This window comes from Electrona antarctica, assembly GCF_951216825.1.
Source record: "Electrona antarctica genome assembly, chromosome: 4".
NCBI classification, from domain to species: Eukaryota; Metazoa; Chordata; class Actinopteri; order Myctophiformes; family Myctophidae; genus Electrona; species Electrona antarctica.
The window spans coordinates 49,561,129-49,579,031 of record NC_136809.1 but is presented as its reverse complement, the minus strand read 5'-3'; the positions used below and the strand labels follow the sequence as shown (position 1 = coordinate 49,579,031).

The 17,903-nt window shown below is 43.5% G+C and overlaps 2 protein-coding genes and 1 long non-coding RNA gene across 7 annotated transcripts in view; all 3 read left to right on the top strand.

Moving 5' to 3' along the window:
- The window catches only part of LOC306921578, a 566,256-nt gene that overhangs the window by 527,604 nt on the left and 20,749 nt on the right, over positions 1–17,903 (top strand). The window lies entirely within an intron of this gene.
- LOC306921576 (protein CutA homolog) lies at positions 2,014–16,820 on the top strand. Of its 5 annotated transcripts, XM_079498760.1 has the most exons (9): positions 2,074–2,171; positions 2,519–2,581; positions 3,269–3,342; positions 9,998–10,046; positions 10,533–10,681; positions 13,353–13,412; positions 14,569–14,614; positions 15,202–15,251; positions 16,578–16,820. In XM_079498760.1, the coding sequence occupies exons 5-9, from the start codon at positions 10,554–10,556 to the stop codon at positions 16,675–16,677; spliced, it is 384 nt and encodes a 127-aa protein (XP_079354886.1). In that variant the 5' UTR covers positions 2,074–2,171; positions 2,519–2,581; positions 3,269–3,342; positions 9,998–10,046; positions 10,533–10,553; the 3' UTR covers positions 16,678–16,820. The 5 variants fall into 5 exon arrangements, with proteins under 5 accessions (XP_079354884.1, XP_079354888.1, XP_079354886.1 ...); XM_079498759.1 differs by lacking the exon at positions 9,998–10,046; XM_079498761.1 differs by lacking the exon at positions 9,998–10,046 and having other exon boundaries at positions 2,080–2,171; positions 3,266–3,342.
- On the top strand, positions 4,101–8,424 carry LOC306922117 (bifunctional glutamate/proline--tRNA ligase-like; the record flags this gene model as incomplete). The annotated part of the gene is made up of 1 exon (XM_079499510.1): positions 4,101–8,424. The coding sequence occupies one exon, from the start codon at positions 4,101–4,103 to the stop codon at positions 8,346–8,348; it is 4,248 nt and encodes a 1,415-aa protein (XP_079355636.1). The 3' UTR covers positions 8,349–8,424.

Sequence of the window (17,903 nt, the reverse complement as noted above, 5' to 3'; positions counted from 1 at the left end):
TGGCTGTGGCCTTGCCAGCATGGATGCAAACATTAACCTTGGTTCCCTTCTGTGACAGGAATTCACAATGTCGCTCGAACTCTTGATGTGGGTCGCGGAACAAGTCATCATCATCAACACCACCGGCTTTCATCTAAATTGGAGTGTTGCAGCTATTCTGCTTTTGGAGATTCTCTTTCTCTCAATTATTATTATTATTATTATTTCAAAACGTTGTCAAAAAGAAATTCCAAAAAAGCTAAAAGAAAATCTGCTCCTCAGTCCCTTGGCAGTTCCTTGATTTTTTCACCTCACCCACATGCACTCCATCCAACATTTATGTTACAACACTCACCCACACACACTGACACACAATCCCCTCATGCATACATTACACTATACTGACCACTGATTTCCACACATCTGCCAATTGGATTAAAGTGACTTGATAGATTCACCTATGTCAAACACATCTCTCTGTTTTTACTAACCACCGGAAAGCTTATCACCTAAAACTGAAATGAAATGAAATGAAATGATTACTATATTTACCCAGGGTATCTGGGCTAAGCTCAAGAACTTGTTTCCAGCCAGGCCCTGCTCATAGAACATTTCATCGTAGTGGTTCAATGCCTTGTTCAAGGGCACTTCAGCGGTGGTAATTTTAACATGATCGGACCGCTGATTCGAACTGGCGACCTTCCGGTATCAAGACCGCTCCGCAATCCGTTCGGCCACCGCTGCCTGGAGTATGCCTTGGGCCTTTAATGGTTTCAATAGTAGGCAATGCTGTGCAATGCTTTGTTTTCCAGTGTGTATGCGCTCAACCGTATTATAAAGTTATATAAAAACATGTGAGGCAGAGAACCCAAAACCTACCACTTCTATACAGAATGGGAGGAAAGCTCCCCCCACACTTTTTCTATTTTTGGGTGGGTAGATCTTGTTTTTTGTCAGTGATTTCTTTGTATAGTTGAGTTATTATTGAGTTATATTTGAGTTGACTTGTCATCCCCTGCCCTGTGCAATTTGTGATTATGAAGCCTAAAAGTCAAAAACATTCTTGTGTGATTTTGGCACTCCTTCCAACATTTATGTCATTGTTAATACATACAACATTCTCACCAAAATCAAATCGATCAACAAATTCCACTCATGCTTGCATTAGGTACACTGACCTCAATGATTTCTACACTTCATCTGTTTATTCCTAGTTTGTTTGATTGGTTTAATAAATATTAAGTTATGCTTTAAACTGTGTTTAAACTTTTTTTTATTTTTTATATATATATATATTTATATATATATATATATATATATATATGTATTTTTTTGTTTTGTTTTGTTCTGAATGTTCTTTGGTTGTCTTGTTTTGGAATTTGTGTGTTGTTTGTGTTTAAGTTTTTTTTGTATTTCTCAATTTACTGCTATATTTGTAAAAAACAAAAAATGAATAAACAGAACATTAAAAAAAAAAAAAAAACTGTGTTTAAACTTTCAACTGACATTATGCCAATGTCTGCATAGGCTACAAAAAAGTTTATTTATACAACTTTGCTAAATTCCCAGTGGGTCAGTATACCATTTGTGGGTCACAGACCAATTTTTATGGGCCATGTATGGGTAGAAAATTACCATTTTCCTTTCATATATAGGCTATATTATACCGGTATATATAATTATTATTAAGATCTTCTTTTTAATAAATTAAAAAAATAATAATTAAGAAGTAGTGAAAATAGCCAATCTACAAGCTCGCAACACATCGCAGTGTTGCATATCTTTCCTCTGGGCATATGTCTAATCTCTCTTTTGGGTCTCGACCTGAACAGTTTGGGAACCACTGTGTAATAATGTAGCTCTGGACCGTTCTAGGGTCAATTTACCTCGCATTTGCATATTCAGTCAAGAGCGGATACGGAACACGGCTTGTGTGAATGCAAAATGTGCTCGTGGCATGGGCTTGTGGACATTACCGGATACGGTGGGCGCTGGGCGGGCTCTAAGCCGGATATGAGCACCTGAAAGTAAATAGAAACCAATGGCTCCGATAGCTCTGACGATAGAAACAACACAGGATTCGCGCTTACGACAGTTTGACAGACAATCGCCATACCATCACACTGCACTTTACGGTAGCCGTGTTTAACGTGCTGCTGCTGGTATTTTTGAATTCAGACAGCTGCCAAAAGGTACAGAAAGTTGTTCTGTTGTTCTTATTATTGCATGATCAGCATACATTTGGCGGCGTCCTCCGCCCATCTTGCCGTTACGAACACGGCTGTAGTTATGTTTGACAAGCTTGCTTGTTAAGTTGTTTCATGGATTACAATATCAACTAAATATATTAGTTTTTGTCAACTCAAAGGTCCCATGATAACGCTTTTTGATGCACTGACTATTTTGTGCATGCTGGCTGTTTGTGTTTACAGGTACATTTTAGGCCCTAACATTTAGGGAATCCACTTTGTGTTATAGAGTTATAAGTTACTGTACAGTAGCTATAGATTATAGCTATAATGTTATTTGCCTTGCCCAGGCAATGCGCATTGGACTGCCCGCAGAGACATTACAAGGCGTGTCTATGAAATCACTGGTCCTGGTGAGTGCATTTTCCATGCATTCTTTCTGCACATTTATTGACACTTGCATCAGTGGTTTTCAACCAGTGGCCCGGGGACCACCAGTTGTCTCTGTCGAGGTTCCAGGTGGTCCCCCCAGCTATTAATGAGTTGAGAGTTTAATTTTTACACTCAAGAGTTCAATTATTGTTAAACATTACAAGAAGTCCACACAATTAAAACAGGAACAGTAGAGAACAATTGTTATTTTGACCAACGTTTGCCTGTTATCTCCTATGGCACCACATTTATCAATACAACATGGAATTGTGGACAAAATGTCATCCAACGGTAACAAAATATTGAGGCTTCGCTTAATGTCATCAAATGGTGGTCTGTGGCTCAAATGCCGAATAAATAACAGGCCTTGATATGAAAACGGTTGACAACCACTGACTTACATGATTACACTGGGAATGCATTGTTCTGGGAGTGCAATAATAATTAATCGAACAAATAACCAGGATGTTTAACAGGTGTAATTGGAACTGTGGTCTTGGTGAAGCTATGCAAGGTATCTGGGTTGTAAGGTACAAAGGGGTCTGGGTTGTAAGGCCAGACACCTTGGTTCGTATGTGTTGAAGTGTTCTTGATCTTGATGCTTGAATCTTGTGTCTTGAGTCTTGTGTCTTGTGTCCTGTATCCTGTGTCTTGCTTGGGTCCAGTAGAGTCTACTTGGAGATACCCTGTGCGTTGGTTGGCATCTGAGGTTTGGAAGCTGAGAGCTGTCCTTTTATACTGTGTAAGTCTGCTGTAAGAGTGATGTCAAAATTATGTCATTATTCTGCTGTCAGAGTGATGATGTCAGTGTTGGTATGCCCATATATGGGTTCTCAGGTAATGTACTTTCGATGGTTGGTCCCTACGTGGAGAGTCTTCGTAACAAATATTTTAAACGCTACTTTAATAAAAAAATCACACCCGTGTGAACTGAGTGGTGCAAGGTCTTATATAGTCTGATCAGCTATGTCAGTGACGTCACACACTAACCATAGTAACCATGCTCACCTGTGCACGGACACGTACACAGGTACACAAACATTGGTACAGGTACACAAACATACAGACAAAGCTGGTTATTGGAGTGGTTTGCACCACTCAAAAAAAATATATATATACAATCGATCACTATTTTGGGCAGTTGGAAAGTTTCCAAAAATATCAAAAAAGTAGATCTACTACTTCACAAAGGGTAACGATGCAACGCGTTGAGAGCTTGCAGATCTGCCTGTTAGAGAGTTCACAGAAGTAAGAGAAGTCAGGGCTTTATCTACAGGTTGTCATGGCAACACATTCACCTTCATGAGAGTCCAGCGGGACTCCCTCTCATTGTCCTGTGATTGCGACGTCACTATGACATCATCATCATCGCTTCTTTTGACCACTCAGGGCTCGCTAACATCTTGTTTGTAACAACTACAAACTGCCACACTTTGTTGAGGTTTTTTTAAACGAGTGGAAAACAACAAAACAGTCACAAAGGTATTTGGGACGTGGATCATGGCCTTACGCCTCACCATTAACTCCAACAATCCGCCCCTGGTGGCGCTGTTGGCTGCAGAGCACGTGAAGGGGAGCGTGAAGCTCTCTGTGGAGGAGGGCAAAGACACCAGGCTCCGCATCTCGGATGCTCTGCAGTTCGCGGATGTTACTTCCATCGCACGCTACCTGGCTTGCGTGGCCCCCGCCCTGGGCCTTTACGGATCCAACATGATGGAACAGACAGAGGTGGACCACTGGCTGGAGTTCAGTGCCCGGCGTCTCTGTGGTCAGACCGGGCTCACAGAAGCCCTGGAGGACCTGGACAAGACCCTGTCCCTCAGAACCTTCCTGGTGGGGAATATTGTCACCCTGGCTGACCTCTGTGTCTGGGCTGCACTCAAAGGCCATGTGGAGTGGTCCGGTCAGGGTGGATCCTCCCTTCATGTCCATCGATGGTTCAACTTCCTGGCCTCTCAGATTCCATTCACTGCTGTGGGCAGCAAGTGGACCGAGGGCAAAGCTCCCCCACACAAGTCCAACTCAGAGGAGAGGGAGAAAAAACGGGATGTGGGAAAATTTGTTGAGCTGCCAGGAGCTGAGATGGGAAAAGTCGTGGTCCGCTTTCCCCCAGAGGCCAGCGGGTACCTGCACATTGGCCATGCCAAGGCTGCTCTGCTGAACCAGCACTACCAGGTGACATTTCAAGGCAAGCTCATCATGCGCTTCGATGACACCAACCCTGAGAAGGAGAAGGAGGACTTTGAGAAGGTGATCCTGGAGGACGTTTCCATGCTACAGATCTATCCGGACCAGTTCACGTACACCAGCAACCACTTCCCCACCATCCAGCGTCTGGCGGAGCAGCTGCTGACTGAGGGCAAAGCCTACATCGACGACACGCCACCAGAGCAGATGAAGCAGGAGAGAGAGCAGCGCATCGAGTCCAAGAACCGCAGCAACTCGGTGGAGCTGAACTTTAAGATGTGGGAGGAGATGAAGGCTGGTACAGAGCGAGGTCAGACTTGCTGTATGAGAGCCAAGATCGACATGGCGTCCAACAACGGCTGCATGAGAGACCCCACCCTCTACCGCTGCAAGAACGCTCCCCATCCCCGCACAGGCAGCACCTACAAAGTGTACCCAACGTACGACTTTGCCTGTCCCATTGTGGACAGCGTAGAGGGGGTGACCCACGCCCTGAGGACCACCGAGTACCATGACCGCGATGACCAGTTCTACTGGGTGATCGATGCACTGCGACTCAGGAAGCCCTACATTTGGGAGTATGCCAGGCTCAACCTCAACAACACTGTACTGTCCAAGAGGAAGCTCACCTGGTTTGTGGACCAGGGCTACGTCGATGGCTGGGACGACCCCCGTTTCCCCACCGTCCGAGGAGTGCTGAGAAGAGGAATGACTGTCGAGGGCCTCAAACAGTTTATCGCTGCTCAGGGAGGATCCAGGTCGGTGGTGAACATGGAGTGGGACAAGATCTGGGCCTTTAACAAGAAGGTGATAGACCCTGTGGCTCCCAGATACACAGCGTTGACCAGCTCATATGTGGTCCCCGTTGACATCCCTGAAGCCGCTGAGGAGATGAAGGAGGCTGACAAACACCCCAAGAATGAGGAGGTGGGGAAGAAGGAGGTGTGGTACGGACCCCGGGTGCTGGTGGAGGGGGGAGACGCAGAGACCTTCAAGGAGGGCGAGATGGTAACCTTCATCAACTTGGGGAACCTCGTCATCACCAAAATCAATAAGGATTCCAGTGGTAAGGTGCTGTCCATGGAGGCTCGTTTGAACCTGGACAACAAGGACTTCAAGAAGACCACCAAGATAACCTGGCTGGCGGTCACAAACAGAGCCCCACTGCTCCCTACAATCTGCGTCAACTACCAACACCTCATCTCCAAGCCTGTCCTGGGGAAAGAGGACGACTTCAAAGAGTACATCAACAAAGAAAGCAAGTTGGAGGAGAGGATGCTGGGAGATCCCTCTCTGAAGAACCTGAAGAAAGGTGACATCATCCAGCTGCAGAGGCGTGGCTTTTACATATGTGACCAGCCTTACGAGCCAATCAGCCCTAACAGCTGTAAGGAGAGCCCATGTGTGCTGATTTTCATCCCAGACGGACACACTAAAGACATGCCCACGGCCGGCTCTAAGGACAAAAACAAGACCCAGGCAGCCAAAAACACTCCCGTTGTCCCTGCCAAGTCTCCAGCAGCTAAAGCAGAGTTCAAACAGTTGACAGGGAAAGAGTATAAACCTGGGGTCACCCCACCTGCCTCCAGCCCTCCTCCTCCCACCTCCACCACCACCCCCTCCTCAGCAGGCCTGCATGAGCAGGTAGCTGAACAGGGAGACGTTGTGCGGAAGCTGAAGTCGGAGAAAGCTCCCAAGGAGCAGGTTGATGCAGCCGTGAAACAGCTGCTAGCTCTGAAAGCACGGTACAAGCAGGCCACTGGCCAGGAATATAAGCCTGACAAAGCCCCCAAGGATCAGGTGGATGAGGCTGTGAAGTCCCTGCTGGCCCTGAAGAACCAGTACAACAGCGTGAGCGGAGAGGACTATAAGCCTGTGGCTGCTGCAGGGGCCACCGGTGGAGAGGACAAGAACCGCAAGGAGAGGGAGAACAAGTCTGAGAAGCAGGGAGGACGAGGAGGAGGGAAGAAGGCCAAGGGAGAGAAGGGCAGCCAAGCCAAGGACTCTTCAGGAGGTGCTGGAGGAGGAGCCGGAGGAGAAGGCCAGGGGCCCAAGAAGCAGACACGGTTGAGAATAGAAGCCAAGAAAGAGGAGAACCTGGCAGGCTGGTATTCTGAGGTGTTAACCAAGGCAGAGATGATCGAGTATTATGACGTCAGTGGCTGTTACGTCCTCCGTCCGTGGTCCTTTGCCATCTGGGAGACCATCAAAGACTTCTTCGACAAGGAGATTAAGAAGCTGGGAGTGGAGAACTGCTACTTCCCCATGTTTGTGTCCCAGGCTGCCCTGGAGAAGGAAGCGACCCACATCGCAGACTTTGCCCCAGAGGTGGCGTGGGTGACTCGCTCGGGGAAGACGGAGCTGGCAGAGCCCATTGCTGTCAGACCCACCAGTGAGACGGTGATGTACCCAGCCTACGCCAAATGGGTTCAGTCCCACAGAGACCTGCCCATCAAACTGAACCAGTGGTGTAATGTTGTGCGCTGGGAGTTTAAACATCCCCAGCCGTTCCTGAGGACCAGAGAGTTCTTGTGGCAAGAGGGACACACAGCCTTCGCCACCAAGGAAGAAGCAGCGGAGGAGGTGTTGCAGATCCTGGACCTGTATGCCAGAGTTTATGAGGAGCTGATGGCCATCCCCGTGGTAAAAGGCAGGAAGACGGAAAAGGAGAAGTTTGCCGGAGGGGATTACACCACCACAGTAGAGGCCTTCATCTCTGCTAGTGGCAGAGCCATCCAGGGAGCCACATCTCACCATCTGGGTCAGAACTTTGCCAAGATGTTTGGGATTGTGTTCGAGGACCCTAAGAAGCAGAAGCAGTTTGCGTACCAGAACTCGTGGGGCCTCACCACCAGGACCATCGGCGTTCTGACCATGGTCCATGGAGACAACATGGGCCTGGTGCTGCCGCCCCGTGTCGCCTGCCTACAGGTGATCATCATCCCCTGTGGTATCACAGCTGACCTGCCACAGGCAGAGAAAGACGCCATCGTGGCCAAGTGTTCCCAGTACCTCAGCAGGCTGCGGAAAGCTGACGTCAGGGTGAAGGCTGACCTCCGAGACAACTACAAGCCTGGATGGAAGTTCGCACACTGGGAACAAAAGGGAGTGCCAATCCGGCTGGAGGTCGGTCCTAAAGACATCAAGCAGAATCAGTGTGTTGCTGTGAGGAGAGACACAAAAGAGTGCCTCACTGTGGCAGAGGCTGAAGTGGAGAACAGACTCCCACATGTACTGGAGGAGATCCAGACCAACCTGTATGAGAAGGCTTGTGATGACCTGAAACAACACATGGTGGCCGCAGACTCAATGGAGGAGTTTCAGAAAGAACTGGACCATGGCAAGATTGTCCAGATTCCGTTCTGCGGAGGCATCGACTGCGAGGACTGGATTAAGAAAACCACAGCCAGGGACCAGGACCTGGAGCCCGGGGCCCCGTCCATGGGAGCCAAGAGTCTGTGTATCCCCTTCGATCCGCTGAAGAAACCGCAGCCTGGACAGATGTGTGTGAGCGGAAAGGAAGCTGCTCAGTTCTACACCCTGTTTGGACGCAGCTACTAAACAAATATGACGATGGTGGACAGTGTGGTTTAGCCCATTTAGACCTGATGCCCATTTAAAAAAAGGCTTTCAAAAATCTCAACAATTTTTGTATGCTACAGTACTTTTGCTTAACTATAAAAAGGCTTTCTCTGTGGGGGTTGCATGTCCCCATGTCCCCTAGGGTAGGTACTCTCACAAAAACATGCAGTAATCCTGGTCTACTACCATACCTCCCCCCGGGCAGCCGGTTTCCGGCCGGGGAAACTCTCCCTTGTCAGGTGAAAAGAAGCAGCTTGGACTCCTCATGCATAGAAGGAAGCATGAGGTCAGCCCGCTGCCCCCCTAGGTTGGCAGAAGTGTAGCACCCAGGATTACATGATTAGATAATTGACACTGGGTGAAAATAACGGTTTGCAAAATCGTGGGATAAAAAAAAAAAAGGTTTTCTGAAAAACCTATGTTTCTATGTCAGTGGTTCTCAAACCTTTTTCATGTCAAGGACCCCAAAAATGTAAAAATGTATTTGGCCGCCGACCCCATCTCAAAAGATGTTGTTCCAGGGACTATCCTAGTGTTGTTTTTCATCTGATATCTGATAGAGTCCAGCTGTCCAAACTCCAAGTGTAGTACTTGGTTTGGAAAATATGAAACACGTGGGTGCTCGGTAAAAGAAAATGGTGTTAATTGTTAAACTTTTGGTTCATTTTCCACTTTACACTCAGAATGTTAGTGTTGTATCATGTACTGTAGTTATTGCTGGAGAACAGCAGCACTTTGTCCATTATTTCTTTGTCTTTCTGTCCATTTCATCCTCGTGTTCCCTTGGTTACTGTATGCGTCCCCCTGCACTCGGACTATCTCAGGACCTCTGCAGGCTAGACTCAGACTTGCAGAGAGCCAGGGGCTATCCCGTAAGAGGGCACTTTTGGACAAAAAAAGCGATCTAGATCAGCTATTTTCGGGGCACAACCCAGCACTCTTTAGCTAGTGGAGATGCGGTGTAACGACATGGATTTCTAAACACATTTGTTCAGTGCAAAATACTGTGTTCACGTTCAGGAGACTTCGGGAAAAAAAAGCAATTCTCCTGAATGCTGCCTTCTGGCATGGCATGGAAAGGAGTGTGGCATTTACATTTCTTTCACCATAGTAAATGCTGCATTCGTGGTCTGGAAAGGGCAGTTGTTTTACAGACGGGTAAAAGGGCAGGGGCTGAAGCCCCCTTTGATGTCTATGTGTGCACGTGCCTGTCAGTCATTAAGTGTACACGGTCATGGCTGCCTGTGACAGCCCTCGTATACAGCCCTGCTGTACAGGTAGTGTTGGTTGTCAATTATTGTTGACTTGTTTTGTCGTCACAACAAAATTCCCTAGGACCAACCCGGCATTACTGATGGAATACTGTCTGGCACTTATTATTTATCTCGTTTTCTCCTAGTAACTACATTGCAATAATAAAGCATTCAGAAATCCCCCCCCACCCCCCCACCCCCCAAAAAAATAAAATAAAAAAATGCTTCAATTGTACATCCGAATCTGCAACACATTTCTCGTAGAATTGAATAATCTGCACTAAACTTTAAACTTTATATATTCGGTGTGGTCTCGGTCCTTGAGTCTTTCTAAAATTACTTATACTGGTCTTTCTATTTTTGGGCTTCAAACGGATCTTTTACCAAAGGGTTTCAAAGGGCGTTCTAAAAGTTTGCTGCCTTGGTAAGTTAAGGATTTAAAGGGTATATTTCAATCATTTTAAAGGTAAAATATATGAATTAATTTTGCTTCATTTGGGTACATTCAAAGTTCTCTCTCAAAGGTTCTATTTCGTTCAGCTTTGGTTCCAACTCTGGGTTTTCTAAAATGGTTCTTATGGTCTCAAACTGACAGCCCTATATTCTTATAACTATTAAGATAATTCCTTTAAGTTTACATTTTTCTGGTGGCCTGGACATTATAATTTAAGATCCCGCCTCTAGCGGCCGCATAGCAGCCGGAGTCTGCTAACCGCGTGCGGATGGGGCCGATCTATGGCTGGGTATTTGGGGAATAAATGAAATGTATGTAAGATCACAGACATTCGAGGGCTACCCTAATACCCTATACATTGTTGTGCATGTCTACTGTTTGCCTTGCTCCCTCTGGTGTTCACACATGTTGACATGTCATCTTGCCTCTGTTTCCATGCCGACATCATCATCATAGACCGTCCTGGTGAGCGGGTTGATGTTCCAGCTGCTGAGGACTGTCGGACTGAGAGCGTTTTCCATGGCGTCCGAGACGTACACATCTGGCACACATTCTACAGCCTTTGTCACCTGCCCCAACGACACGGTGGCAAGAGACCTGGCCAGGTGACAAGTCTGTCTCTATCAGTGTTGTATGTTGTTTTCGTCGACTAAAACTATGTAATGACGAAAAGTGTTCGTCGACTACCTTTTTTCACTGACGAAACATAATGGAAACTACATGAAAACTAAGCTATGATGACTCAAACTAAGACTAAAAAAGTCATTTTACACTTGGTTGCATGCTGAAAATAGCCGATCTGCTATTTTCAGCATGTGTAAAAACAGCCATTACGACGACATCAAGGACCGCCAAAATGCATTTTAGTCGACTAAATCAATAAAATGTGACTAAAACTAAATAAACTATTGAAGAGACTGACTAAAACTAAAATCAAAATGTGCTGCCAAAAACAACACTGGTCTCTATCCATAACTATTTACCTGTATCCATATTTTCTTATGCTATTATATGTTAAGAATTAGGAAAACTCTACAGGTGCCGAACAAAAAGATGCGTACAATGAGAAAGAAGGGTTGTCCGGAATGTCCGCACACCTTATATCTGCTCCCAGGAAACGTTTATTAAATAAACGTTTCGACCCTTCCGGGTCTTCGTTTAATAAACGTTTAATAAAAGCAGATACACGGTGTGCCTTCTTTCTCATTGTAAGAATTAGGATTATAGCTTATTGATTGATTGCTTTATTAGCAGTTTGCAAAAAGCACAGCAAAGTAGAGTTAAATACAAGATCTACTAAGAGGATTTTAAACCAAAGAAAGCCTATGGCTTGTGGTTTCCATTGAGGTCCTTCATATTCAGTTCATCAGAATATGTAATGACATACAAATATACAGTACTATGAAAAAAAACATTATAAACGGTTTGGTTAGAAGTCAAAATAAATAATATCTACAGACTTTTTACTGTGGTCAGTTCTTTCTGGGGCCAGTTTCATCTTCACATCATCACATCACAGGTTAACATGTGTAAAGAAGTGGCTGAAATATGTTTTTGGGTGTGCCGTGCAGTCACAGTGTGCACTCTATCATTTGTAGTTTCCATGAGAATAGGGCATAGGTTTTCTGGCAGCACTGAAAAATCTGCCATTCATTTTCCCCATAGAGATTTACAATTATTGTAAGCCTTGAATCAAGCCATCCAGGATCCTGGTTGATCATGACCATAAAACCTTAGAATGAAGAGGAGGAAAAAAGAAAGAAAAGCTAAACAAAGGATATTTATTAAAGGGACATTTCACCCATTTTGCAATAAAATATATGTTAATGATGTTTAGAAGATTTATAACACTTTCCTGGGGGTCTTTATGTGTGTAATATGTGGTTTTAGATATTTTAGATTTTAGCAGTGAGCCCAGTGTCTCTGATGTCATCGACACTGGGCTCGCTTACTTCCTGGACTACATGTTGTCTCAGTAAGACAGCCCTCCCCCTAGCCACAAGGAGGAGCAGTGCACCAAAGCATTATGGGAATTGTAGTCCAGGAAAGAAGTGAGCCCAGTGTCCATGACATCAGAGACACTGGGCTCACTGCTAAAATCTAAAATATCTAAAACCACATATTACACACATAAAGACCCCCAGGAAAGTGTTCTAAATCTTCTAAACGCCATTAACATGTATTTTTTTGCAAAAAGGGTGAAGTGTCCATTTAAGAAAGGCGGCTAATTGGCACACTGAGCCGATACATTTCTCTGTATTCCATGCAGGCATTAACAAAATATCCCATCAGCGCTGAGATTCACAGGTTTGTGAACCGGCTTCTACAGATGGGGTGTGTGCAGCGCTTGCCACTTGCTGTACATAAATAACATCAGGGTGGCTGAGAGTGCTTTGGGTACGAGAGAGAGAGCGAGTGCATTTTCCGGCACCGGCGTATTACATACTACACGCTACACCCAGTGTAGTATATAATATAATTAAGCCATTCTGGACGGGAACCCCTTTTGGATGTTTTAAGGATTATGTTATACTTTAGCTATTGAAAAATATCAGATCTATAAGCTTGTAGATCTGCTATTTTTGAAAATAGCAGATCCCTGGAACAACATATTTTCAGATGGGGGTCGGCGGCCAAATTCATATAACTTTTGGGGTGCTTGACATGAAAAACCTTGAGAACCACTGACGTAGAAACGTAGGTTTTTCCAGAAAACTATCAGGATTTAGAAGGCATTTGTAGAATCGTCCTCGGGTCTAAATGGGTTAAATATTCATTTCTTTCTTTCCACAGAATAAAGGCTTTTATGGCCATGAATCACCAGGATCCTGGATGGCTTGATTCTAGGCTTATATATAAATAAGCCTAGAATCAAATAAAAATTATTGATATATTTTTGTAAATCTCTACTGCTCCACTGCTATGCCCTATATAGGAAAGACAGAAAACTGCTAATGGTTTTAGTAATGGGCCATGTCCTTTTAGGTCAACTCATGAAAAGCTACTCGACTCGAGTCGACTGACTTGAACCTGAGAACCTGAGTATTTAAACTAAGTTTTGAGCAAAAAGCTCATAACCTCTCGAAATACAGTATAGTGCTATTAGACAGACAGATAGACAGACAAAGAAAGATGTCCAAGAGGCACTTGTCTAGTTCAGTGTCACTTTCTGGATCTCAGTATTCACAGTACACTACATATTTATTTAGCCCCTCACAGCACTTGGCTCCACTTGTAGATTTGTTTGTGGTTAATTGATCCATTTGTTTCTCACAGAGGTATTGTGGAGAAGAAGCTGGCTGCTTGTGTCAACATCATCCCTGCCATCAAATCTGTGTAAGTTTGTGAGTGTGTGTGTGTGTGTGTGTGCGTGCGTGCGCGCGTACACGTGCCTAAGTGCGTAATAATATAGTTATGGGTAGGTACCCTCAAAAAACATGCAGTAAGAATTCCCGGTCTCTATACTGCCTCGATCCGGTCAGCGAGGGCACCTGATGGAGGGGAAAGGAACTGGTTGGAATAATGTGTTCCTTCATACGTCCTACCGGGGAAACTCCCCTCTGTCAGGTGATAAGAAGCGACCTGCTCACTCCTAATGCATTGCAGGAAGCATGAGCTCAGTTCGGTGCTCTCCCCACTTCCCAGGTAGGCAGAGGGAGTGTATCGTCCAGGATAAAAGCTTAGGCAATGAATTGGCACCGGGTGAAAAATGAGTTACAAAATCGTGGGATACATTTTTTGGGGGGGGAAATGTATGTAATTATAAACTTTAATTGAATAGCAATTCAAATGTTAGTCTTTTCAGTGAGAGAGAGAGGAATGTAATTGCTCTTTTTGATTCTCATAATTTGTTCTGAGTTGCATAACTCTGAATGTGCACCAAACTGCTGTGTAGGCTGCAGCACTTAATATGCAGTAACTCCCACCCACCTCTTCAAACAACACACCAAAGTGTAGATTTTCTCTGTTTTGCTTTGTTGAATATTACTATATTAGCCTATGCGTAAGCAACAGTTGTAACAGTTTCATTTAATATATAAATCTGCCAATATGTAATGACAGGCAGACCGACCCACATACCTTGTAACTCTTTAGATATAGAGAGAGAAATAAAAGGAAAACAATGTTTAGGATGGGCCAGAACCGCTGGACATCCTGTGTGACTATAGGAAGAAGTGGTCAATATGCATACCTGCAACTGAATGGCTTGTCATGTGGGGTACTAATGAAAACATGGATATGTTTACTGAATAGAGGGGGCATTTTAAATGCTGCAATTTGTAAAAATGGCAAAATATGACTCCTAATGTTGTTGAAGTGGGACTCATAAAATGTCCCTGGGACTCATCTAAAAGACCATCCATGCATCCCGGGACTCATTACATTGAAAACCTATTTACATCACTGTTTAGTACAGTAGTCAGTCATTTGGGCGCATGTTTTGATCAGGAGATGATAGATTATTAATATACTTTATTCTTGTTATCCTCAGCTATGAATGGCAGGGTAAGATTGAGGAGGACAGTGAAGTGCTGCTGGTAAGTGTCTGTTACCCAACATGCTGCATGATGCTAGAATCTACAACTCAGTTTAAAACCCGGTTTTATTTATTTTCTTTGACTGTTTAGGTATCTAGTATTTGAACAACAACATTAAGCAATCATTGGTAGACAACTAAAGCTCTATAAGGGCAAAAGTAGCAGATCTACAAGCGCAAAGCGCGTCGCTTCGCGTCAAGTTTTAAGCTTGTGGATCTGCTACTTTTGATACTTTAGTGTGACGCTGTTAGTATGTACTGTAGGCAAGTAGGTTATTCATTTACGAAAAAAACACAAAAAGTTCGAATATGGAGATGAGAGGTTTCTGCCCAACAGCATCGATATACTGTAAGGCCTATAATAAATTACATTTGGTAACAGCTCTTATCAGAAAAACGACAGAATCCACATTAAACAAGTTAATAAAGCACACTCATCCACAGTTTAAAAAGCCAGGTGCTGGGCAGAAGCACAATCACAGACAACAGTATTTGCAGGAAAGAAACCGAGGGCAGGACAGAAAAGCCTTATTTGAGCTGCAGTTGGCTTAATTAACTGATGATTCAACTAATTTGTTGTGCTTTCAGATGATCAAGACCAGAAGTACTAAAGTGCCTGCCCTTGCCGAATATGTTCGGTAAGATATAATCAATGTATACTGTGGCCAGATGTGGTAGAAAGTGGTTCCTTGCCTGCAAGTGAACTAGAACCGCAATATTTTATATTATGGTTCGTCACTAATGTCATTGTGGGTTCATATTTTTGGACCACCTTCCTAATAATGATCTGTTCTGTTCAACCACATAGAACCCACTTGGTTGACTGGAGTCCCCCAGTGGCCTATATTAGGCCCCTTCCCGGTTTTCCCTCTGCACCAAATGTTTTGGGTGAAAGTAGCAGATCTACAACCTTGTAGTTCTGCCGTTTGTGTCGAATGTTCAGCCCAGAATAGACATGCATTCACTTTCACACAGCGGCCATGTTGCTCTCACGTCATATTTGCGGGTTGGGAATACCAACCAACAGGGGTAGAATTTCTTATCTGCGACCGGGAGTTTACAAATGAACTCTGTTAATTTGTAAGTGTACATTTGGTTCCATTTGTATACTTTCAGAGTTATGGGGGTCCTTGGAACCACTTGTTCAACCACATCTTAAGTCGTGACTGCAGGGGCTTTAGCAGGTTATAAGTGAGCCCTTTACTTAGTTTGTTTACAGAAACCAAATTGTGTTATTAAATGAATACAATTCAAAGGAGATGATAATTATGTTGCATCTGCATGAGGGATTTATCAGGTCAGGTGTGTTCGACATTGACATCAAAACTAAAGCATGTCATTGTGACCGTGGCAGGTGCAGTTAATTAAAGGGAACATTGCTGTCATTATGTCATATTTTCTAAACCCTTTATACTCGGATGATTCAAAGTGGAGCAGTTGGTTCACGCTATCACAGCCTTGTTATCACAGCCTGTGCGGCCGTCAAGGTCATTATAATTAAAGCTAAACTAAAATGAAACATTTGCTTTAACTGAACTATAAACTAGATAAAAAAAAACAATAAATGAAACTGTATTGTGTTCACAAAACTAACTACAACAACGTAATTATAGACAAAATGCCCTTAGTTTTTCTCAACAAACAGTAACTGCATATACTTTTTGAAAATGTATTTTTTTGTTGAGTTTTTATTACACAATACTAACCCTGGCCTTTTTTTAAATCCTGCACATGACAAATAATCCAAAGTAACACTAATACAAGCTAAACAAAAACAAAGCGTTGTCACAAATTAAAACCTAATACAAACTAGCTAACCTGCTCTAAAAAATGAATTAGTAAAACGAACTGCATTAGAAGAGAAAGTCGAAACCAAAACTAAACTATAATGACAAATCCCAAACTATTATAACCTTGGCATGTGTGTGTGCAGATAACTCCCATTGGTCCGTTGTGCTTTCCAGCTCCAACCACCCCTATGAAGTGGCTGAAGTCATTAGCCTGCCAATCGACCAGGGCAACCCGCCCTACCTCAAGTGGATCGGAGACATGGTTCCAGAATAAAAACAAATAAACATACTGGCACATTTTGTGAAGCAACAAAAACGTTTACCTTTCAGCAGCATTTACATCATTCCATAGTTACTGAACATGAAATGTATACTCGTGGAATAGTAAAAGTCAATAAAGATGCCCTGTGGATTTCATTATTATTTGGTTTATGTTTGTTTTTTTGTCTCCTGGCAAAATACAAAGGTATTTTGTTTTTGTCTGTTTTGTATTGTTGGTCCCCAAGAGGACCACAACAAGCCTAACGGCTTTCTTGTGGCTCTATCCTTTTGAATGTAATTTCAATAAAGTAATCAAAACAAAAACCGTTTTAATGTCAGTTGCTCAACCTGGCCACTAGGTGGCAACATTGGTTAAAACAGAAAATGTTCTAGATCTAGAGTTCTAGACTATAAAACATTCCCTGGGACTCTGAATTGTTACACGTCTTTAAAAGTAATGGATCACAAATACTAGTTTTTATTTTTATTTTGAGAATAAGGCTAATGGCTTTGTCATTGTTGAAAAGCCTTTGTTTCTGGATGTAAACAAAACAAAGTTCAGTCATGTTTGGTAGATTATTTATCTGTTATTACAATGCTTCACAGTAATAACTTATAGTGCTGGAAAGCCTGTTTATTTCCCTTTTAGATGGTGCTCCATTTCTGAGGGACATGCATGTATTCCTACAGTAATGACACAGCGTATTAGTATGGTTGGTTGGCCACAGGGCAATAACCAGACTATTGTCAGTTTTATTGTACGTTTTAGTGTTGTTTTTGTCGATTAAAACTAAGACAGAAAATATTCGTCGACTAAATGTTTTCACTGAAAACTAATGATGACTAAAACTAAGACTAAATATATTGACATCAACAAATAAAAACTAGACTAAAATGTTAGGAAGGGACTAGTGGACAAGATCCAGTATAAGTCATTTTACACTTGGTTGCATGCTGAAAATAGCAGATCTACAAGCTCTGCGGCGCGTTGTGAGCTTGTAGATTGGCTATTTTCAGCAAGTGTAAAAACAGTCATTACGATGACATCAAGGCCCAACAAAATGCAATTTAGTCGACTAAATCAACTGTAGATTTAGTCGACTGAAACTAGACCAACACTAAAAGATTCCGGGTGACTAAAATATGACCAAGACTAAATGGAAGCTATTCAAGAGACTAGGACTAAAACTAAAATCAAAATATCCTGCCAAAAACACTGGCCAGAGGGCAACCAGACTA